Source organism: Alexandromys fortis, unplaced genomic scaffold (genome assembly GCF_014885135.2).
Source record: "Alexandromys fortis isolate MF-2015 unplaced genomic scaffold, M_Fortis_MF-2015_v1.1 scaffold_72, whole genome shotgun sequence".
Classification (NCBI taxonomy): domain Eukaryota; kingdom Metazoa; phylum Chordata; class Mammalia; order Rodentia; family Cricetidae; genus Alexandromys; species Alexandromys fortis.
In genome coordinates, this window is record NW_026067969.1 from 8,880,423 (window position 1) to 8,904,348 (window position 23,926).

Sequence of the window (23,926 nt, forward strand, 5' to 3'; positions counted from 1 at the left end):
GTTGGATAAATGTACGTAGGCTTGGGAAAGAGAAGAAAAAGAATATAAAGAATAAAGTTAATGTCTTAAAAAGAAAAAGGGTAAAGTCTTTAAAGAGACAGAGTACAGAAGTACAGATAGTTATAGATTAAGAGAAATAAAGAAAAATAAGCCACGTAAAAATGGAAAATTCACAGAGAGTCTGGATTATGTACATTGTGTTTTCTTTAAAATTTTTGACTGTGAAGGAGCTAAGTACAGAGAGACATTTCATTATATGGGCTGCCAAGCTAAACCAAAATGGATTTCATGAGGGTATTATGATTTCAGAATTTGGGTCTAAGGATATGATGCTTTGGAGAGGGTCTTCTTTTGTTTTTGCAGAGGATGAGACCCTGTGGATTGCATCTATTCCGATTTGGTATGATAGACCACGCCCTCCTGAAAGGTTGCTGTGAACACCCTCAAAAAATTGCTTCGCTCAATTGCCAACTGAGATGAAACTAGCACACAGGTTATATCATGAACGACCTAATTAACGACGCCCCTATTCAGCAGGAAGCAGTTTGGAGAGAAAAAACTACGCCCATGTTCCCAAATATTGTTTATAAATGTTCTTTTACATTTAAAGGGGGATATGATATAGATATGAATAATTTGCATTGGTATGGATTTTAAGGTCAATTTTGTTATATGTATATGTATTTTTGATCTTGATTAAGGTATTGTGATTGTGTAGTTCATTTAAAAATGTAATGTATAATTAGGAAATATAGGTTGTTAATGGATAATCATCGCTAATAGTTAAGCTTGTAGTCATGTTAATTAGATTTTCTAGATATATAGAGATATATTTCAGTTAGATAGGCATTCTTCATATCTTTCAAAGACTGCAGAATATGGCATTTAAAATATTTTAATAACTTAGGACTTTTCATGACAAGGAGACACGTCTGCTCCTGGCAGCACCAGCTACTTCAAGAGGAAGATGGGCATCGAAGAGGATCCTTATGGAGTTGGATAGTCATTTGGGCAAGAAACTGCTCTTGCCTGGACTGTTGCATAAACTGGACACAGAGAACCCTCAGAGAGAGGACTGCTGAACTTGCCTAAAGGTGAGATGGTCTTTCGGGGTTCCTGATTCATGAAAGAGTCTGCGAGACATTCTGCAGGACACAGCAGAAAATGACTGAACTGTCTTTGAAATTTCCTGCTTCATGGAAATGTCTCTGGATACCATGGGCCTGTAGGCCGAAGATGGATGCCCCAACGGTACAGAGGAACTTTGGGTGACTGTCCAGGCAGCGAGATGTCTCTGTCATTTCTAGAGTTTTCTTATTTCTTGTTTACTTAGATAATATTATATCCTTCTGGAGTCTTTGATGGAGTTGAAGAATGAATAGTTATAGTTTTCCTTAGTTATGATAAGAGATAAAATAGATATAAATATTGTAACTGTAATTCTTACTTGATAACTGTTTTGTTATATGTAATTTTACTATGTTAAAGTTAAAGCCTTTCTTTTTTGTTTAAACAGAAAAAGGGGAAATGATGTGGGAGTGATTTCTTATTAATAAAGAAACTGCCTTGGCCCATTTTATTGGATAGAAAATTAGGTAGGCGGAGTAGACAGAGGAGAATGCTGGGAAAAAGAAGCTGTGTGAGGAGTCGCCATGGTTCTCCCGCTCCAGACAGACGCAGGTTAAGATCCTCCCTGGTAAGCCAGCTCGTGGGCTACACAGAATATTAGAAATGGGTTAGAACAATATGTAAGAGCCAATAAGAAACTGGACCTAGCCGGGCCAGGCAGTGTTTGAAAGAATACAGTTTCCGTGTAATTATTTCGGGCATAAGCTAGCCATGCGGGCGGCCGGGTGCCGGGGACGCAGCCCCGCCGCTCTTATTTCAACAGAGATCAACTAGAATCCACTAAGTTACAAAGAGAAAGAGACTCTACAAAGTTGTTGTCTGGACTCCTGTCCACATGGGTCCAGGGATGTGTCCCTACACACAAACACACAGAACTATTCCTTATGAGGAAGTACAAGTCAAAGACAAGGCCTGGGCTGCAGGGACTCTGCCATTCTCACAGGGGAGGCAGCAGGGTCGATGTCTCCCGGACAGTGGATGCTCACGCACTGTTAAAAATGCAGGGAACAGCAAAAGAACCTGATATGCAGTGCTGGTGAAGGCTGCTAAGGGGGCTTGGCATGAAGTGTCTGAGGGTCACATCAGGACATGGCAGGAACAGAGTATCACAGTTAGTTCACAATGTTTCCCACAGGGGAAGGGACAGGGGCCACTCATTCTCACTTAATAATCCTGAAGTGTAAGTTGGTGAAGTCCTGGCCATGGCAGCCTCATGGAGGACTTGGGAGAAGCTGATGCTTATCCATGACTCACCCATGTGTTGACGAAATGAACATACATTGTTTCCCACTATGGCCAGGCACAGGCACCTGTGTCCTTTCCCTTTGTTGAGATTAGAACAACAGGCACCTCACTTGTCTCAGCTGGAGAAGTTCACAATTTAATTGTTGAGAGAATTGGCTCCCTCTGGACTCAGGGTCAAGAAACCCAGACAGAGCTGTAACTCAGATCTTACACTACAGTTCTCTCCCTCTACCTTTCCCCACCACCATCACCTTCCAAAATGCCCCGTCTCTCACATGCGCACGCATGGCTGCCTCCTAATGAGTCTAGCCATCATCTTCCACTGCTTCCTTTCATGCAGTGGCAGGCAGATGTCGTAAACCCCAAATGTTTCTGGCCCATAGCCCCACCTCTCTACAGTTTCTCCTCTTCCTTCATTTAAAAACTATTCTTCTCTACTTAGATGTTCCAACTCCTCTTCCTCATCCACCCAAGTCCCTATAGCTTCAAGATGAATTCCCTCACCTCCTGCCTGGGCAAAGGTCCACTTGGCAAACTTGTGTTTTATATTCTTCCCTGCGATTACTTGATTCACTGGGTCTCTCTTTGGGCACACCCTCAGTTTCTCAATAAGCTCCATGAGGACAGCATCTGCATGCATCTGCATCACCACTGCACCTGCAGAGCTGAGGCCACTGTGGGCTGTAGAATAGGTGTTTACTGGGCATCTATAAGCAACAGATGGATGCTAAGATCCTATGGAAGGCATAGTAGGCTCCTTAGTTGTGGGAGAAATATCAAAGACATTCTACTGATCTATCACATGGGAAAGATCAAATAGGAGGGCCAAGAAGCCTCAATCAGTAAGTGCAAGGTGAGCCTGAGGAGTCACTTAATAGAATTGTGCAGGCTTCACCAAATGCCCTGAGCATGGGATGGAGGGATTCCCAGATGAGTGATGTGGAGCAGTGGCTGGGGAGGAGGTCCCGCTAGTGACCTGTGGGCTGGATGCACAGTGAGGCCCAGCTTGTCCCTCCCTATTCTGCAGCTGGCTAGGGCCTATGAAGACTGTCATATCAGAGATGAAAAGCAGAGTGCCTGATCTAACAAAGGGACTGAACAAAACACACACATCCCCAAAACACAAAACAAAAAATCCCAAACAAAAATAGCCAACATTACAGACAAAGTCCTTTACCACTGTAGAGAAGCTGCTTGTCAGACAGCCTCCATATCTCAACTACTGCCCACAAACATCTTATTCGACCTCTTAAAAGCACAGAAAATCTGGACAGAAAATCGACACTAACCATTTTGTTAAAAGACTGTACTCAGACTGGGCAGTGATGGCACCTTTAATCCCAGCACTCGGGAGACAGAGGCAGGCGGATCTCTGTGAGTTCAAGGCCAGTCTGGTCTATATAGTGAGTTCCAGGACAGCCAGAGCTACACATACACAAACACGCGCGCGTGCGCACACACACACACACACACACACACACACACACACACACACACACACACAAAACCCAAAAAATAAACAAAGAAAAAAACTGTACTCAGGAATGACTGCCCCCCCAAAGCCATCTGAATGCCTATAGCACAATCCAGAAATCTCTTTTCCAGCCCGTCCACAGGGCACAGAGCTAGATGTTAACAGGGTCCACTCATGCCATCTTCCACGGTGTCAGCCATAGCTGGACACAAGGCTGGACTTCATTTCCCATGAGTAGCTGATCATTTGACTTGATTCTCTCCAACTGTGGATAGGCCGAAGTCCTGGGTGGCCTGGGCAGAACCACCTTCGTGACAGGTATGACTTACCCATGGCCCCTTTTCTGGCCATTGGTAATAACCCAGATACCACAGAGACCACAAAACCCAGATAAGATGGCAGAATCATGCTGAGTCTGAGTGTGTGGAGCAGCCCCCAGTTGCTCACAGTAGCTAGCGGGATGCGAGGAAGAACGAGCTCAGCAGGTTTCTCTTCACTGTCTCACTGTCCACAAGGGAGGAAATCACGCATTCTGTGATAAGTTCACAGTTCAAAATGTGGAAACTGACCTGAAGCATCAGAGCATGTGTAAAGAGCTAAGAGCATAAAGGGCTTGGCTGTGTAGCCCAGGCTGTCTCTGAATTTATGCGCTTCCCGCCTCACCCATGTGAGTGCTGGGACGACAAGTGTGTGCACCACAGCTGCTTATAAACGCACAACTTTTCTTTTTCTTTCTTTTATTTTTAACTTATTTATTATGTATATGGTGTTCTGTATGCATGTATGCCTCCAGCCCAGAAGAGGGCACCAGAGCTCATTATGGATGGCTGTGAGCCACCATGTGGTTGCTGGGAATCGAACTCCGGACCTCTGTGCTCTCAACTGCTGAGCCATCTCTCCAGCCCAAATGTACAACTTTTCAAAGTACTTATTCAACTTTAAAATATGGAGCTAATATTGAACAGTAGCAGCGACAATTCTATAAAACACTATAAAAGAGAAAAAATTGAACAACATAAAACTGTGTAGTTCCCATTTCAGTATAATGCAGCTGAGTGAGAAATTCAGTTTAAAGGGTAAAGCAACTAACTGGAAGTAAAAACCACACATCTGAGAAAACCCGAGTTCAATAAGAAGAGAAAATGTGAGGATTACTTGAACAGCCACAGCAATGAGGACAGTCACAACACGCGGCCACAGGTATTCGAAAAGAACTCATACTCTGAACTGATCAAGCAAGAGGCTGGACGCAGGACGCTAGGCATTTGCGTCTAGGAGATGTGACAAAGGCCCACAGGGCACAGCCAAAGCAAGCAGGGCAGGGACCAGTAAACGTCAGAGAGCAAAATGCAGAACGAGAAAGGATAGGGGTGACAGACTGATGGCTGGGGTGGGATACACCTCTCATCCCAGCACTTGGAAACCGAGGCAGGAGGATTGCAGCACCAGCCTTGACTACGGCAAAATCCTGCTTCAAAAGACAGACAGATGTGCCCTGTTAAAGTGAAGAAAGTACAACACTAAGAAGGAAGGCTAATATAAATGAGACAGACAGTTATCTAGGTAAACCAACAGTGGAAATTACCAGAAGAAAGAAATTCAAATATGTCAATAATGGTAAAAGCTAAAGAAGGTGTCAGGACACGACCACAGAGGTGGCCTGGCTCTTCTGAGGTGGTGGGGCCTGGTGACCACACACTGCAGTGACACAGCCTCATCAGGAAGCAGGGCCACTTCCTTAGGGAAGAGCAGGCCAATCGGGGTAAGGGAGTCAATGGATTTATTACATGCTTGATTTCATGGAAAAATTCTATTTAAACAATACACATTTATAAAATTTTAAGAATTAATTTAAAAGAAAATAAAAAATAGGAAGAAAAATGTTATTAACTACCATTTAGCAAAAATGTTATTAGTTTCATATTAAAGGTAATTAAATGACAATCCTTTTTAAATTAATGCAAAGTCTATATTTTTTCAAAACCAAAAATCCCTCTCTGTTCTACTTAGCTGCTTTGCTTCTCTGTGCTCATGATTCCCGTTTGGCTTGCACTGTGCACTCGGCATTCAAGTGTATAAGCCATAGGAATACACTGCACTTAGAAAAAACAAGTTTTAAAAAGGTTATGTAAAGTACATTTTTAAAAATAGTATTTCACATTTCTCCCCCTTTCTTTAAAAAATGGATGGTTGGGAATGTAGGCTGACCAGTTCAAATCTAAGTTTCATATTTGTTGGTTTTGTGGTCCTGATAGGGGGATCAATTCTTCCTCCATATCTCTAAAGTGAGGACAACAAGGTAGGGCAGGAGAACCAAATCCAAGGTCAGTCTGGGCTATGTGGTGAGTCTGAGGCCAACCTGAGCTAACTAGTGAGACTCTGGGAAAAGAATGCAGTGTGTGTGTGTGTGTGTGTGTGTGTGTGTGTGTGTGTGTGTAAAACAGATGAACATATCTGCGTGTAAGCTTGTAGAGAGAACTCAATAATGTAAAACATATCATGAGCCCAGAATAGTGCCTGGACATAGTAGGCATGCAACAAATACTATACTACTATATACTATTATACTATATTATCACAATTATGTGATAATGGTTAAGATGCTCTGGAAGCTATTAAAGAACTAATTAATGTATTGTTGATGAAACTGTCTAAAGCTTGATTTAAAATCTTGGAAGATCTGTTTAAACTCTGGTATATCTGGCAAAAAATGGCGACAGACTATTTTTCAGGACCTATAGGAACTGCTGTACTAACAAAGATAAATGCAACCCAGCTCCTGCCCTAGAGGACCTCAACCCCATTGGGCACACATGAGAGGGACAGAAACGTATAAACAGATAAATCACAACCCAACCTGGTTAAATACCATAACAACAGAAGCCAGCATAGGGTGCTGTCTAGGGGATGTCAGAGAAAATGGAGACCAGTTCAGCCTGAGGGAGCTTTGGAAGGTTCCAGTGCCATAATACAATTTATTCTGCAGCTATAATGCAATTTATTCTGCAGCTATAATGCAATTTATTCTGGTACAGGACCTTTGAGAAATGATTTTCAATATAAACAGGTTTATAAAACTATAAACATTGGTCAAGAAAGCAGACTCGTTTGATATTTTATATGCAACTCTCCTTCTCTCTCCCCCTTTCCTCCCTCCCCCTCTCTCTCTCTCTCACACACACACACACACACACACACCCTACACACATATGCTGCTTAGAAGTATTATTCAAAAGGGAAGAAAGCTTGTGCCAACAGAAGTGTAGAGTCTGGAATGTGGTTGTCTCAGGTTCTATCTCCAACACTACCAATAATGATAAATGAAAAGGGGGGTGGTAGGCGGAAAGGTAGGCAGAAGGACCCATGCTGCATCAGTGAGTAGTGCTGTGTGTCTTGTCACCTGTTCTGTTGTAGCTCATGTCTACTGCACGCAGAGAGGGGTAAAGGAGGCCTGCACTGGGTGGAGGTACCCTTCAGTCCTGTTCTGCTGGGACAAAGGACAAGGCAGAGACAAGGGAAGTTTGGCAGCCAGGGTACTCAACATCTTGGTATTTCAAGAAGTACCAAGGCATTCTCACAGAGAGATGAAAAGGAGAGTCAGGAGAATTGCCTGAAGTGCACAGGCCCGCTAGCCTAGAGTCCACAGTACAGCAGCAGAAACCAGGGAGATGGCCTCAACATGCTTGCTGTGGCACCTTCCATACACAGATACTTACAAACTTGGGACGTAGTCTTTGCCTTACAAGGGTCTTGCTTATTAACAACTCAATTTTCCCTTTAAGAAAACAGTGGGCAAGATGTGGAGAGGGCTTTCTAGCTACTGTCAAAGAGACCCTTGATTGAAGAAAGGTAAAGAATTCTGCAGAGCTGAGGGGTGAAGAGACAGAGAAAGAAGTTTGCCCAGAGGACACTTTGAGGAGCAAGCAGAAAGGTCATCTGTGTAGGACCCAAACTCTGTCACCAGGTCAGGCAGGCAGAAGTGAGACTCAGAAGGCTGCGATGGCATCTGGCAGCCGGGTCAGAGGTTGTGGAGGGAGGGCGTGAGCTCAAAGGTCTGAAAGGGGTCTCGGCTTCATGGCCTTGTCATCTAATCAACGGCACTTTGTTAAGCTCAACAGATCTCCAGTTAATATGCAGAGGGCCAAGGGATATTTCCGTATAGGGTTCTTGCACTTGAAGTCACATGAATAGACAGGCTTCTCATGTGATTGTGGCACAATCTCTCAAGAGCAAATTGCCTGGAGAGACAGTGCTTTGATTGTTTGATTGCCTGGTAACACGGCACCATCTGCATGAGGGTCAGAGGTCGGAGATATAGGCTTCTGGAAAATGCTCCAGAGAAGCAAATAAGGAGGCAGGACTCTGTGTTGGAGCTGACAACAGAAGGAGCAGTCAACAGAGGATGAACTAAGGTGTCCATGTGGTCTTTTTGTAGTCCGGCCAGTTAATGAATGGTGACTGCTCACGAACAGAAAAGGTGGGGAGGGAAGGAAAGGGCTTCACGGCAAATAGGGAGCGTCATGGAGAGTCCTGTAGCAAGTGTCTCAGAGAACAATCTGCCACTCTGGCCAGCAGCTGCATGTACCAAAGGATGGCTGGAGCAAGGGCAATGCCCTTCATAGTTGCTCTCTTGCTCTGAGCTTCAGATAGCTGGCATTTTCTCAAGCTCTTGTAAGAAGCTGAGCAAACACTACTTCTATACTCCTCTTCCAACCAAAGCTTCTAAAGCATGTGTTTCATATCAGCACAGAAGGCCCTATCCACCTCACACCACCACACACAGCCACAAGACAGACACCAGCTAGATGCTGGAAATTATCAGGAAGCTTTGTGTAGTGACTGTCCGTGCAGATGCTCAGATCAGAGAAGTAAGAGCGCCAGGAGGCTGGCAGTACCCGAGGGCCAGGTGTGTATATTCTGAATGCTGAAGACATAAGGTCTGGAGGCTGTTTTGTTTTGCTTGAGGATTCTGCAGGAAGAAAAACACCAACAGGACAACCTTCTAACGTAGGAGCCATGAAGTCGTGCTGCCCATGACCATGAGGATAAAATGGAAGCATGCATGCCTGTAACTACTCTTTATTATAAAACTTTAGGGAAGCAGCTGCCGCCCTGAGGGAGACAGAAGACTTGCCCTCTGTACGACAGCATGCTCTGTGGCACAGAAAGGCCACGCACATGGATAGGACAGGAGGCTCCCACAGACCTCAGCTGGAGGTTAGAAAACCCAAGCAGCAATCTAGGAGCCATGGCGCTCGCCTGTATTTACAGCTACATGGGAGCACTGTGCAGGAGGATCAAGAGTTTGAGGTTAGCTTGGGCAAGATAGTGAGACTCTGCTTCTTACAAAGTAAAAGAAAACTAGGCAGTAGTAACCAGTAGTTTAGATGCCAGCACAGAATGAAAGGGACAAAATGAACCCAGAGTAGGGAGGACAGAAAGCTGTCACAGTGTGGAGGCCTGGGAAATGCTTGCTTTTTTTTTTTTTTTTTTTTAAATGTTGGGCATGGAACTTAGGACCTTGATTATGCAGCAAGAGCATTTTGCTAAGTTATTTCCCTGGTACCTTGACTCTTGTTCGAAAGGTCACAGTCAACAAATGAAATTAGACATAAATAAAAAATAAGGGATCTAGATAGGAGGCAATGCTGTTTGTGGAAGAGTGTCTATGTATTCAAAAGATGACAATTGGTTTTAAGTAAGAAGCACAATGAAATATAGACGCCTATTTTGTAGCTAATGTAATTGCTAAAGGGACACACACTAAATCTTCCCAGTAATTATCTGCAGGTGGTAGATGTTAAAGATGAATTTAATTGTCCTCTGTTCTTTCCAGTGTTATTTCTTTTCCTTCTTCCTTTTGAGACAGTGTTTCTCTGTGTAGCCCTGGCTGTCCTGGTACTCACTCTGTAGATCAGGCTGGCTCAGAGATCCACCTGCCTCTGCCTCTCGAGTACTGGGATTAGAGGCATGCACCATCATGTCTGGCCTCTTCAGTGTATTTCAAACTCTCCTGTAACCAGCATATCTTCTTTTTGGAACCACAGAAGGATATAAGAAATATATCCACTTGTATATGCCCACATGAATATACACAAAGGTAAGAAATGTAACAGAAAGAAACCATCAGACACTGAAGTCCTAGCAGAACTGATGCTCTGGCTAGTATACAGACATCCAGCAGTGCGCTTGGAGCTTGTCAGGGGTACAAAGAATAAGGTGGCGGCCCATGCTAGGCAAAGTAAGGGATGCTTGCGAATAATTACAAGACAAAATAGGACTGGCATCTTGAAGAAATGTAACAAGATATATGGTTCCAGGGGGTCAAAGATGAGTGGTCCAGCAGACAGGAAAGGATGCATGAGTAAGCTGAGACTTGGCAGAGACATGTGGAGATAGGGAGGATGGGAAGGTGTGGGGGGAACTGACAGGTGTGGTAACCATCAGCAGACCCCAAGATCTGAGGTTCACTGATGGATGGGAGCAGGGTTGTAGAAGGCCTGGAACATGGAGCTAAGCATGGACCATCGCCTAGATGCTGAGGACCTGATGCTGGTACCCACTCAGCTAAAAGCATCAGGACACTGCTAGAGCTGTACGTGAGGGCAAGTAACTCTACACAGCAATAAGAAAGTCAAAATAGCAGCTTCTTGCTAATTACAGTGAGGTTAAGCTAGATCACATCTTATCGAGAACTTTTGAAGGGCTCTTTCAGAATTCGGAGAGAACCAGAGGAAAATGCCAGGTCGAAGAAAGAGGAAATGAAACAGATGGCATGGGAAAGCAAACATCTCTGTTCAGTTCTTATCCGCACTTCTGCAGGAGAACAGACAAGAAGCATCTAAGGAAATAAAAGTCACTCTCAAAATCAAATCTTCTAAAAACCACACACTCCAGTCTACTCCAGACATACTGAATCAGAACGATTATCTCCAGCTCCAAGATCATGGGACTTTAAAATAAATACAATCCTCTGCAGATAAAGTATGTGGGGGGGGATGGGTAACCTTAGCTACCATCTGTGTGTCCATAGGCAAATTAACTAGCCTTTCAGAATCTCAGCGATCTTGTCTGTAAAATGGGGTTGATCACAGACTCTACATCTCCATGGTCTGGTGACATTCCAATTAGTTTGCATATACAAAGCACCAAAAGACCACTGGCATTGGCTATGTGCAAAGGCCTTTGGTGCTCTTGTCAGGACCAGTTTGGGTGGCATCAAGAAGGGCAACATAGGAAGAAGTGAGGAGGGAAGTCACAGAACTGGTGTGAAGTTCAGAATGAGAACTCAGTGAATGCTGAAATGTATTCCCAATGTAACAGAAACATATTTACATCTATCCATCCAGCCCAATTTGACAGGATGCTTTAAAATACTGCAACACAGTAAAAACTACAACTGACCAACTAAAAGGTGGAGGCCAAGAAGCACATAATCTCCTGAGGATTTGCTTTCACTAAGAGGGTAAAGTAATTCATTATCAACAATTATTCACATCTAACAGGAGTAGATGGGGGTGTGAAATTGTGGGCCTTTTCTGGTACAGCAATCATGGTAGGGGACACTGGATTTATTTTGCCGTGATTTTTGCTGCTAAATTCATTAAGTAGGAAAAAAGGGACACAAAAGACCATGGGTCCCTGTCTCTAATAAAGAAGCACCAAAGCTACCCCAGCTGTGGATGGATGTGTGCATCCTGTGAAAACCACGCGGAACGGATGTGTGTGCCCTGTAAAGACCACGTGGAATGGATGTGTGTGCCCTGTGAAGACCACGCGGAATAGATGTGTGTGCCCTGTGAAGACCATGCGGAATAGATGTGTATGCCCTGTGAAGACCACGCTGGGCCCTGTGAAGACCACACGGAATGGATGTGTGTGCCCTGTGAAGACCACGCTGGGCCCTGACTCAGGAAAACACTGGAAGAAGAGGGCAGAGAACAGGTGCTGGCACCTCTAGTGTGGAGAGTGGAGATCATGCTGTCTGGATTTGCTGGCATCATCTGGTGTTCTTCCATGGTGTCTGCAGCTGCTAGTACAGTTTTGTGCCCCAGCCATCCATGTCATTAACCAGACCCTGGTGCTCAAGATGGCCACCAGATGGCTGGTCAGGTGGCGCGCTACCATTCACGTATTGTTGGTACTGGAAAAGTGAAAGCAGGATGGTGCTTGGGGCAGTAAGAGCAAAGCCATTTTACATAGCAGACAGGTGTCCAGGGAAGACAGAGAGACTACCTGTTCGTGGTGGATGAAGAAAATGCACTTTTGTCTATGCCCTACCTTATGTGTTAAAGAGGATTTGAAGACACTTATGGAAATATATCTTATTCAAAGGATAAACTTAGACACAGCACACAAGAGAATATCAGATGTGGGTAATCAATCTGAAAACAAGAGGGCATTGTATGTTATAGGAGACAAGTTAAAAAAATAAAACAACAACAAAAACAACAACAAACCCAGCTCTGAGCTTCCTGGAGGCTACTGCAAAGAGAGAAATCCTTCTCACCTAGAGAGCTTCCCGCTAGCAGACTGGCAGTGAATCTGTGTCTGAGGAAAAGCGTGCTACTTTCTGGTCCTAAGGAAAAAAAATTCTCTTAGGTCCTATTAAAAGAGACACCAACAGACCAAAAAAAAAAAAAAATTCAGCATCCTATTGCAAGATACTCCACGATCCACATGGCTGGTTTTCACTGTTCATCACAGGGTGTCTGGGCATAGACCAAGAAATGCAGGTCTGAGAGGGGTTAGGCAAGGTGGGCCAAGTGTGTTTCTAGCTCCTGTCTGGCCAGGCTTGATCCAGGAATAAAATTTAAAGTACAGACATCTCTTGGGGTAACTCTTGGACAGAAAATAGTTTGAAATTATACCTTTGAGCTCAAACTTGAAGCAGGCTACTCTGCTCTGCTGATTAAGGGCACTGATGGTCACTCTCACGATGGACCTGGTTTTCTTAGAAAACACTCAACAGGGAGCAAGACTGCCAGAACAGAGGATTGCAGACTAGTAGCCAAAAAACTTTTTTTTTTTTTTTTAAATTTATGCCTGCCTGCTTGCCTAAATGTGGACCACATGCACGTACCGCTCAGAGAGGCCAGAAGAGGGCGTAGGAGCCTTTGGAACTGGAATAACACTTGTGTGGCACACACAGATCTGGCAAGTATTCCCCGTGGGACCTCAGACCAGCAGTGCATGGGACCCATTCAGAACTCACAGATGTCTTCTGAGCATCCACAGGATGAGGCACAGCCAAGCAACACCTACATCATGTGGCTGTCTGTAAGTATTCACTCTCAGCTGCTTCTCACACAGCTCAGCACAGCGCACAGTAAGCATTAATAAATGATAGAACCAGTAACAACAACAACAGTAAAATAAAGCCAAACAGGAGATGTCTGGCTCCATGTACATACGTTAACATGCTGAAGATGCCTCTAGTGTGACTCTCAGAAAACAGCCTGGTAAAATCTCAAAGTTGGCAAGACTGAACATCCACAGAGGCAGGCGAGATCATGCTAAGATGCTAGTGAATGCAAGCTGTGTGTCTTGAGGTCCCTCGGGGAGCTGACTTGCTGCATAAGATGCAGACACAAGTCAGATACACTGAGAACATCTGGGGATTGTTGTAGAATGTTTAATTCTTGATATTCCTGAGATATGCTGTCCCCTTCTCTAATCTCTCAATTTGGGCGTGCCACATGGAATATGATTTTGTCCATAAAATGTCCACAAAAACAGAAGGCATCACCAGCTCCAAATGGAGAGCACAATGTTCTGTTAGGGATGCTGAAGCAGCATCTAAGTTGCTCATTAGCAAGGGATGGCCTCTGTGGAACAATCCCTCGAGTGCAGTTTATATTTGTGCCTGAGCAAAAGGACAAATGACTCCTTCCTAAATTCTGAGGGGGCTGGGTGATAGCTTGGTCAGAAAAGTGCTTGCTACACAAACATGGGGAGCTGAGCTTGGTCCACGGAAGCCATGTTTAAAAAGCTAGGCACCCATCTAGACTTCTACATCACCAAGTAAAACTTGTAGTGCCCAGAATGGGTTACATCTTGCTGAGTCACTGGCCAAAGGGGTCCTGCAGACACTCCTACCCCAAACATAATAGGCTGTGGCCAAGGGTATTGGTTTCTCTCTACAACCTGATGGTAAAGTCCTACTGCAGAAGAGACTAATTAGTCGTGCCTTTGAATACGGAGAGATGGAGCTGATGCCTAACTAGAAGCTCCATCCCTGCCGATAGTGTTCATGGGGCTGGAAGGTATCTTACACACTACTGGAGGAGAACAGTGACCATCAGTATCACCGACCCTCTGACCTACAAGAGCAACTGGCCTACAATATATACTGGTGTAATACTGGCACAATGTTATGGGACTGACCCACTCTTTTTGTCTGTTTAATATTGGGTTTAAGACCCACTTCATGAGATGAAACCCACACCTGGACACTGTAAAGTCGTGGGCCCTGGGGAAAACCTACTCCTGCTAGTCTGCTAAAGGAACAGCAATAAAATGAGAAATCTACAACTGGACAATGCAAAGACCGAAAGACTTCTCAGCCTTAAATGGGATTTCTTCATAAATTCTCCCCCAAGGCTCAGGGATAAATATGGTAAAATCAGAGGCGACTCCAAGGAACCACTGTCTTTCAGACCAACAGGGCTGAAATAATGTGAACTCACAGAGACTGTTGCTGTGCATGTGAGACCTGCACGGGTTCCAACCACACAAAAACCCAGCACGGAGAAACGGATGGAGATACAAAGTTCTTAAAGAAATGATTTGCAGTTGAAACCTGCAGGGAAAGGGAAAACCAGTTTTCTCCAATGGAGTGTCAATAAGTGTATCAACCACGTTCTAGGGCAAGCTCTGTGCCCAGGAGTAGTTGACCAAGACAGAATAGGCTCCATTTGTGTGTGTATATGTGTGATTTCTGTTTGTTTTGATATATTTTATATATTTTTGGGTTTTTTGCTTTGATTTTCATTTTTTTTTGGATAAAGAAAGAAAGAACATGGTGTTAGGTGGGCAGGGGAGTGGGGAGAATCTGGAGGAGCTGGGGAATGGGAAAGAATGTGCTCAAAATATATTGTTTAAACTTTTTATAATGACAACAGCAATAATAACAGTATAAAAAAGCTGAGCACTTCTGAATAGACGGAGGCAGGAGGAGTCTCCTGGTAGGCCAGCCTAGCCTGACTGCTGAGTTACAAGCCAAGTGAGAGACCCTGTCTCAAAAAGCAACGAGTGTGGAACCTGAGGAATGACACCTGATGCTGACCTATGGCTTCTGCACACACACAGAGAGAGAGAGAGACAGAGAGAGAGACAGACAGACAGAGAGAGACAGAGAGAGAGAGAACAACAAGAAACCTTTGAGGATTTTCCAATACGAAAGTTTGCAGATTCCAACAAGCTCATTGCCAACCATTCAGAAAGCACATATGCCAGACATTTTTGAGGCCACTCTGAGTTCCTAACAACAAAACCCTGCCACCATCAGAGGGAAACATTGCTGTGCTTCTTTTCTGCACAGTGGAGTGGCATGCAGACAGAGAGTATGAGCTCATCCACTAAGACACAGACGACAAAGGAATGAACAACATTCCAGCCTGATTTATGATAACTTGAAATCACATGCAGATGGTAACTTCTTAGAAGCATCAAGAAGCAGGGATGTATGACAAACTGCAGCTGGACCGCACTGAGTACAGGGGTGCATGACAATCTGTGACTGGATTGCACTGCTCGCAGGGGTGCATGACAATCTGCGGTGGGACTGTACTGAGCACAGGGGTGCATGACAATCTGCGGTGGAACTGTACTGAGTGCAGGGGTGCATGACAGTCTGCAGCGGGACTGCACTGAGCAGAAGTCTATGTTGTGCTCATAGCATTTATCATTTTTACCACATCAGTTTCCTGCCTATCCAGTCAAAGGGCACGAACAAATCAATAAAAGCTACAAACAATCTTTTGCTGTCCCTGACAGCACTTTCGATAGAAAGTGATGAGAGACGGTTGACGGTGCGATAGTTGTGCCTTGCTTAGACTGTTGCCAGGAGAGACTAGACTTGCAATCCATCAGGAAGAAAAGTGGCATATGTTAAGGCAGAACACACAGCAAGCTAATGAGTCTAACTGTGTTGTGGTGGTCAAATAGGCTTGGTTCAGCTTTTCCTTTATTATTTTTTCATGGGTTAAACTGCTCTCTAGTTTCTCTCAAGCTAGAACACTCATTCATTCATTCAATCAATATTATTAAGCAACTAATGCTATTATTGTGCTTAGTACTGGGGTTATATGAGCAAACAGTAATGCTATTATTGTGCTTAGTACTGGGGTTATATGAGCAAACAAGCAGCTGAGATTCCTATTTGGGCGGAGTCTTAATTTGTGTCCATTCTTACGGGATTAACGGAAGTGTCAGGAATGAGACTACTAGTAAAGAAAGAAAGTTCATGAGATGCTTTTAAACAATCCACTGCAGCAGAGAATGTTGTTGATCCTCGAGGGTGGGGTGGGACATTAACACCCTTAGAGTTTAGTATCCAAGGGAGCCCTGGAGCCAGTCCCGCCATAGATCCCATCAAGTGGGGGGTGACTAGTGACCAGCTACACAGGTGTGATCTGGATCAACAGCATCAAGGGCAATGCAGGAACTTGTTAGAAATTTTGACTGTGGGCTAACTCTGCTGCATGTGCAGCTCAGCAGTCCATGCCCTAACAGCTTTCCTGCTGACTCTGGTGTCTGCTCGGCTCCCCTGCTGCTCTCAAGGCCCATCTGGGTATTCTATGACTTCCACAAATCTGTAGAGCTCATGGGTTATATCCATGCTGTTTCTCTAAGCATCATCACGCTTGCTCTTCACGAAGGCTCCAGACTACTCCACCCAGTCCAGTCTTCATCTGACTATGAAAGTTCTACTTCCGTTACTGAATTTCAGCTTCACTACTGTGGCAGGTTAACATGAAACATGCTAAGTGCTGGGTGCCACTGCCTAATCTCAACCTAGCGGCAAAACTATAGAAGAAAATGTTAGTATCCCTAGTCTTTTTGTTTGTTTGTTTTGTTTTGAGTCAGGGTCTCTTTGTGTAGCTCTGGTCGTCCTGGAATTCACCCTGTAGACCAGGCTGGCCTTGAACTCTAAGACCCACCTGACTCTGCCTCCAGAGTTCTGGGGTTTAGTATTACCATTCTATGGATGAGAAAACTGAGGACAAGAGATGCTCAAGATCATGTCAGCAGTAAATGCTGAAACAAGAAAGACTTAGAGCCTATGCCAGCAGTCAAGCCGCTTTTCTGATGACTAGTGACAGATCTGTGGAGATGTGAACCAGAGCCTGCTTGCTTTGTTACTTCTCCCGGCTGCCCCACCTCTGCTAGGCAGGGTCATTTGTTCATTGCTCTTATGGAACACCATTGTCAAGGATCCTGCTGCCCACCATATCTGTTATCTAGTCTGTACCACCTCCCGTAGCCTACTGTCTGTCCTTCATGAGGCCTTCCATGCCATCTTTCTGAGGCTCCCTCCCTTCTCTTAGCTCCTATCATGGTACTTCTCTATTAGCCCTTCCTACTCTGAATTATATTCATGCCCAGGCTCCTCGCGGAGAAGCAGTGGTCTGGGTCAGTGGGCTAGGTGTTGACCATGACTGACAGCAGGCACGGAGTCAGTCGGCGTGCCTTTGATGTAGCTACCGTAGCTACCCTTATTCTTTAGATGATGTACGGAATCTGCTCAGCCCCTTAAGAATAAAGACCAAGCCTTTTATTTTATACTTTATACTTATATACTTATAATAATATACTTATATTTATATTCAGCCAGGCACACAGTCCAGTCAATTATGTATGCTTAGAATCAAACAGAGGGCCACTGGTACTCAACTCTGTAAGCTGCTCTCCTAGTTAAACCCTGTAACGATGCCGCTTATATTAACAGTGGGTCCCGGCTACTATGCTAGTGGACAGAAACAACTCATATTTAATTAACAGGACCACAGAGCTAATGTCCTCAGCCGTGACCAGTAATAACCAGTGCAGTTTACAGACACACTTTCTTGGAATGGTTCAAATCCCATGCAACTGGAAGACTAAATCACAATCCCATCTTTAAAAACTGAGTCTACCATGTTTTTATTTTCCCTCTTTAAGAAGAAAGTACACTCTAAAAATCATATCACAAACTATAATGTCTTATTATTAAAAAATTAGATACTTCATTTTAGACATTTATCATCTGTTACAGTACCAATCTGGCCCAACTAATAGGCTTTTAACAGGAAAATATCTCATATATTCTAACTCTTGTCCCACGCCCAGAAAACAAAGACAAAATCAGAATGCAAATGTCAATAATCATTAAACTTTTAAAACTAGATCTGTAAACTTGCAGTAACAAGATAATATAAAAATAAAATGTTACCTTTCTTAATTTATAAGTTATTTAATTCTATGTACTGCTTAACAGAGAAAAATACCAAGCCACAATATATGTTTAACAAACTGGAAGACACAAGATTAAAAGTACGTAGCAATGAAAAGAAATAAAGATGATCAAATAACCATAATCTTTCAGCAGCTACTAATTCCAATTAAATCATGACATGGCACACATACAGTTTAATAGTAAACATACAACAAAAGGGGTTGATGAGCTTGGCAATCGCCTCTAAGTCTGAATCAATGAACCACTACGGAACAGACAGCAGCAACTTACCAGCTCCACAGATCCATAATGTTTCCTACTGAAATCCCCACGTCTACAGCCTAGGTCTTCTGAGACAGAGCTGGAACAAAAATGCTTCATCAGTATTACACATAGCGATCTGGCTACACACCTTCTGAGAAAAAAAAAAAAAAGGCTGCTACAGAACAGGCTCGCAGTGTCCGGGCACCTTACTGCAGGGAAACCTCCTTGCAACAGACACTGTCCCCAGCAGCCATTGCAGAGCCAGGCTTTCATCAAGCCCTCAGTCAAAAGAAAAACGTCCAAGTCATCCCTAGAAGTACAGGGAATGATTAAATTAAAAATTTAGTTCATTTGCAATCAATTGAAATCCCCAAAGCTATTGGTGGATTATGATTTCATTCCGTATCACCGAAGGGATGGCAGCCCTGCAGGAACTTGAGGCAAGGGACAAAGCTGCTGAACCAGATCTTGCAATTATCTTTTGCTTAAAAGAGTGGAGTCTCTTTGTCCCAAATATGTAACATAAAAATAACCAGCATCATTTAAAGCTGTATTTTAAGAAGGAGACAAAATTCCCAAATCCTCATAAGCTCCTCTCCCCTTCCCTAGCATTTAATTTAAGATTTTTACGTGTTAACATGAGAGAGAGAGAGAGAGAGAGAGAGAGAGAGAGAGAGAGAGAGAGAGAGAGCAGAACTAACAGAAAATATAAAAATCTAACATCTGAATATATTTATTTTTGACATGGCAGCAACTAATACTTCCCACCCCCCCTCCATCCCCACCCAAACAGACTTAAATCAGATAAGCAAACTCACATGCCATGGTCCAAGAGCAAATAAAACAAAGATGAAAACTGCTATTGCATTTGCATCTTGCATGCATAGCTCCCCTCTCAAAAGGCACGTGCCTTATTGGCTACTTCGTCTACCTAGGACTCCACAGCAGAAAGCCCCCCAGTACAAACAGCTTTAATAAGTTTGGCTTGACTATGCATGCAAACAGCTTTCATACAGCATAAAACAGAATTCCGCCAGAATCACACGTTTCGTCTATTCAAACCAGTTAGACTGTCACATGCAGAGACAGGTGCACTCAGTACCTTTTCATCCTTTCTTACAAGGTAGCTACATTTTCTAAATTACAGCCCTCCTGGCACAATTGGAAAGAGACCGATTCTGATGTTCAGCATCCACAGAGTTGATTCTCTGCCAGGACACTGTTTGATAGGCTCCAAGAAAGACAGCATGAGAGAAATGAGATTAGAGTCTAATGGTGTTCTGCTTCCACCATTTCACAGAGATGGCTGAAATCATCTTATATGAGAAAGTTAACCTTTTCTCGCCCTCACTCCTTTAGCTGAAAATGAGTGGCATATCAGTGAAGACTGTTTGGAAGGTGTGCCTAGGTTGCTTTCCTGTTTGGGTTGACACCCTTTCTCCCTTACTCAAAACACAAAAAAAATCTCTAGGAGAGACTAAAACAATTCCCTCTGGTTTATTCCAGTCCGGCCTCTCTGCCCATTATTAGAATGTGATCTGAGAATGTTCTCAGAGACACTGTCTTGGCCCTGCATTTGGTTCTAAGGTTCTCTCCTGTTAGGCTGGGTTACCGTGGACAGCAGATCTCCTCCAGAGGCAGGTCTCTGCACGGCAAAGCCCAGGCAGTGTGAATGCTCTGCCCAGGTTGCAATCCCGGCTTTGGTTTCTGTTAGGACCATAATTAAGGTAGCAGCAGCAGCAGCAGCAGCAGCTCAAACTCAACAAACCCAACATGAAAAGCAAAGACAGGGGCTCTAAGTCCCTCCACTGAGGAGGTTCTGGGACATGTTGTCAGCTCTTTATCTTTGTCAACAGCCAGAAGCAAACAGCAAAGATGACGGCTCTCAGTCCACGACTATATACCACCCTAGAGTATCTGACTTCCCTAGATGTCTCTTAGAGGGGCAACAGCACCCCATGGGATCGATCCAGGATGCCACAGCTATAGAATGTCTGCTGTCAGCTGCCCTTGCCTCCCTCTAATTACATTCCCTCTAGTGCTCTGCAGAGAGCTTGTTCTTGACGAGAACCAGGGTTGGGGCACACATCTGGGCCTGTAAGAGGCATCCCTCCTCCTCAGGTGACCACACGTGGGTTTCCAGGAGCAGGGGTCATCTAAAGCTCTACAAGGAATTCTGATTGCTCCTGGCCCCACTGTTCCACCCACTCTCTGGCACAGGGCACAGGGTGGATATGCAATAACCAGTCACTCCTGGAAGTATATACACATCATCCAGGTCCTCCTGGTCAGTGCCTCACAGCATTTGTGGTAAGCACCAAGGCAGGTTGCCTGCTGCTGTTCTCCCTGATGGGCCTCTTGGTCTCTCCATCTCAGCAGGCCTGGCAGACAGTGTAGATGCAGCTGTGTGTACTAGACAGACAAACTTGCTCCTTTCTCTCAGACTCACTGTTGGACCAGATTTGTTTCATCTTTTGATGAGACCATGTGATCTAGCTCTGGTCAAGACAGGATGGGACAAAAATGCCATATACTACTTGCAGATCCTTGCCCTGGGAGGTGCAATAGCCTTCCTGGTGTAGTGGGGTGGGAGACTCCAAAGGCTTGCAGCAGGGCAGAGTTTCAAGATGAAGAAATCCAGGTCTCTGTGCGCCTGCGTGGATGGCATCAGAAGCGGAATGGGAGGCGCACATTTACCAAAGTAAGTGTCTTAGAGGTTGTGATCACGGTCACATAATATGTGGCCCTGACAGAAGGGATAAGAAACCTGACTGGCGGGGAGAGGGGGGCTAAAAAGGCAGTGATCTGCTTTACACAGCTACAAAATAATTGGTAAAAGTGAGCTCTCCAGCAATTTAGAAGGTGGATCACGCACCTTCAGAGGCTGCAGCTCCTGGAAACCAGAGCTGACAGAATCAGAGGGAAGTCATGTGCTGGCTCCCACTGGCTTTCACAGGGAAGAAAGCAGGGTCTGGAAGGAACTAAGTGGGTGCTCTGGTGTATCCCAGAATCACCTGGGAAGAGGGTGAAAGTGAATGTATCTGCTCATGACCCCAAGACCAAGGTCTCAGTGTGGAGGGGTAGGAGATTTATTTGTCCAGAGGGACAGAGAGCAGGGAATAAAAGACAAAGACAGGTAGAGGATGAGAGAGACGGGGAAGGGAACAAGAGAAAGGGGGCAGGGGTATTTGACTTGAAGGGACCAAAGACTGCCTCTGGATAGAGGAGACAGATGAGGCACATAGGAAAATGGCAGTTTACCACGTAGGTAAATGGCAGTTTGTCTGATCAAACCATATTGGCTTGTAAGGAACCCACAGCTTTCTATCCTCTGTGGAAACAAAAGTAGAACTTCTTATATCCTTAGACTCAAATTTTGAAGTCAAGATACCTTTAAAATATATAGGTTGGTTTTAGTTTAATAGCCCATACAATGAAATGTCTCTGTACTTAGCTCATTTACAGTCAAAAATTCAAAGAAAACACAATAGTATACATAATCCAGACTCTCTGTGTATATTCCATCTTTATGAGGCTTATTTTTATCCTATTACTTTTTATACAAGTTTAATATTTATTTTATTATCTTTACTCCTTTTTATATTTTGTCTATACTCTTTTTCCTCTCTCTCTCTCAAGCCTACATACATTTATCCAACACTGTGACCCATTTAGAGGTACAAAGGGAAACTCCATGTTAGGATAAGGTGTTTAATTTTGATTCGGCATGTTAATTAGGTGAGCCAAAGGGGGCTTCCAATTGTTGGACTTCAATACTTTGATAGCTGGGCCCGGTAGTCAGCCTAAAGAGGAGGAAGTGGCCAAATAAGGGAGCAGACCTTGGTGGCTAGCTTTAGGGATGTAACCAATGGTTTCCAGCAAGGCAGAGGGAATGGGAGAGAAGGACAAGGCCTGCCAGAGCCATGCTTGCCATGCCTGAGCTGGCCAGAGGTTCAGAGGGAACCTCAACCGAAAGATTGCCTCAATTTGACTAGCCTATGGCCATGTCTGTGAGAGACTGATGTGGGAGTGTCCGCCTGCTATAGGGGGCACTGCCTGTAGGAAGGTGGCCTGGGCTGTCTAGGTCAGCTAGCTGAGCATCAGCCACAAACAAGCCAGCAAACGACACTTCTCTATTGTTCCTGCTTCAAGTTCCTGCTCTGTCTGAGTCCCTCAATCATAGACTGTGACCTGGCATTGTAGGCTGAAATAAACCCTTTCTTCCCTTAGGATGTTTGTGGTTAGAGTGTTTTTATCACAACTGCAGAAAAGCAAGGAAGACAATGGGTAAAAATAGTAAAGATAGAAATACAGAGAGCAAGGGTTTAATGGAATTCAGAAATCAGTTTCTAAACCCCAAGCAAGAAGCACTCTGGCTAGTGAAGTGTGGTGTGTCTGCACCTTGTTCAAATCTCAGCAGGAGAATTTCCTGTGAACAGTCTGTGGTCTGTCTCCTTACCCAGGAGCTGGAATGGAGAGGACCACAGAGGGTACAACAACAGGGATCTTAAAGAACTACAGGAAGAGTCGGAGCAGGACTAGCCTCCCTGGGCTGTGCTTTGGATGAGAAATAGCACACTGTTTGAGATCACTAAGCCTCAGGTTATCTACTGCAATAGCCTTTCTAGTTGATTTTTTTTCCTTTTGGGGCTGGGGACTGAACCTATGGCCTCGTGTGTTCAAGTGCTCTACCACGGAGCTGAATCCCCAGTACATTTTTTGTTTGTTTGTTTTAACTTTCTGTTTTGGAATAGAGTCTGGCTAAATTATTCAAAATGATCTTGTACTTGGATCTTCCTCCCTCTGTCTCCAAAATCGCTGGAAGATAGACCTGTATCACTAAGCCTAACATAGTAATTTTTTGTGTTGGATGCCTGGGGAGGATGGGGCTTTCTGACATAGCTACTTTGAATGCCCCCTGCAACCCAAGAAACAGAATTCACAGCGGCTCCCACCTTGAGCAAACTCTCTGTAGCTAACTGGAGGAAGTGCACTGTAACTTCATCAGAAGGGGATGTAGAAGATGCACAGACCAGGCTGACTCTACCTCAGGATACAAACCCACTGTCCACTTCTGAAACAATTTTCTTGGAACACAGCCACACCTATTATGGACTGTCCATCTGCTTTGGCATTACAACAGGGGACTCAACTAATTCCAGCAGAAACCCTGATGACTTATAATGCCCAAGCTATTTACTAAGCAGTTCTCAAAAGAAAACAAAAACAAGCAAACAACAACAAAAAACCCCACACTGCCATGCCCTGTAGTGGTCTCAGGACAGCCAATAACCCCACATTCCTAATACCCACAAAAGCGCTTAACTTGACTCCCTGGGAATCTCTGCAACAGTGTGGATTCCTTGGTCCTGGTCCTG

General features: G+C 44.3%; 1 protein-coding gene across 6 annotated transcripts in view; it reads right to left on the bottom strand.

Annotated features, from left to right (window-relative positions):
* Garnl3 (GTPase activating Rap/RanGAP domain like 3) overlaps positions 1–23,926 on the bottom strand; it is a 161,596-nt gene that overhangs the window by 86,841 nt on the left and 50,829 nt on the right. For all 6 annotated transcript variants that reach the window (XM_050155232.1, XM_050155231.1, XM_050155230.1 and 3 more), the window contains exon 3: positions 18,576–18,645. In XM_050155232.1, the coding sequence (XP_050011189.1) occupies positions 18,576–18,645 (70 nt within the window). The remainder of the gene's footprint in view (positions 1–18,575; positions 18,646–23,926) is intronic.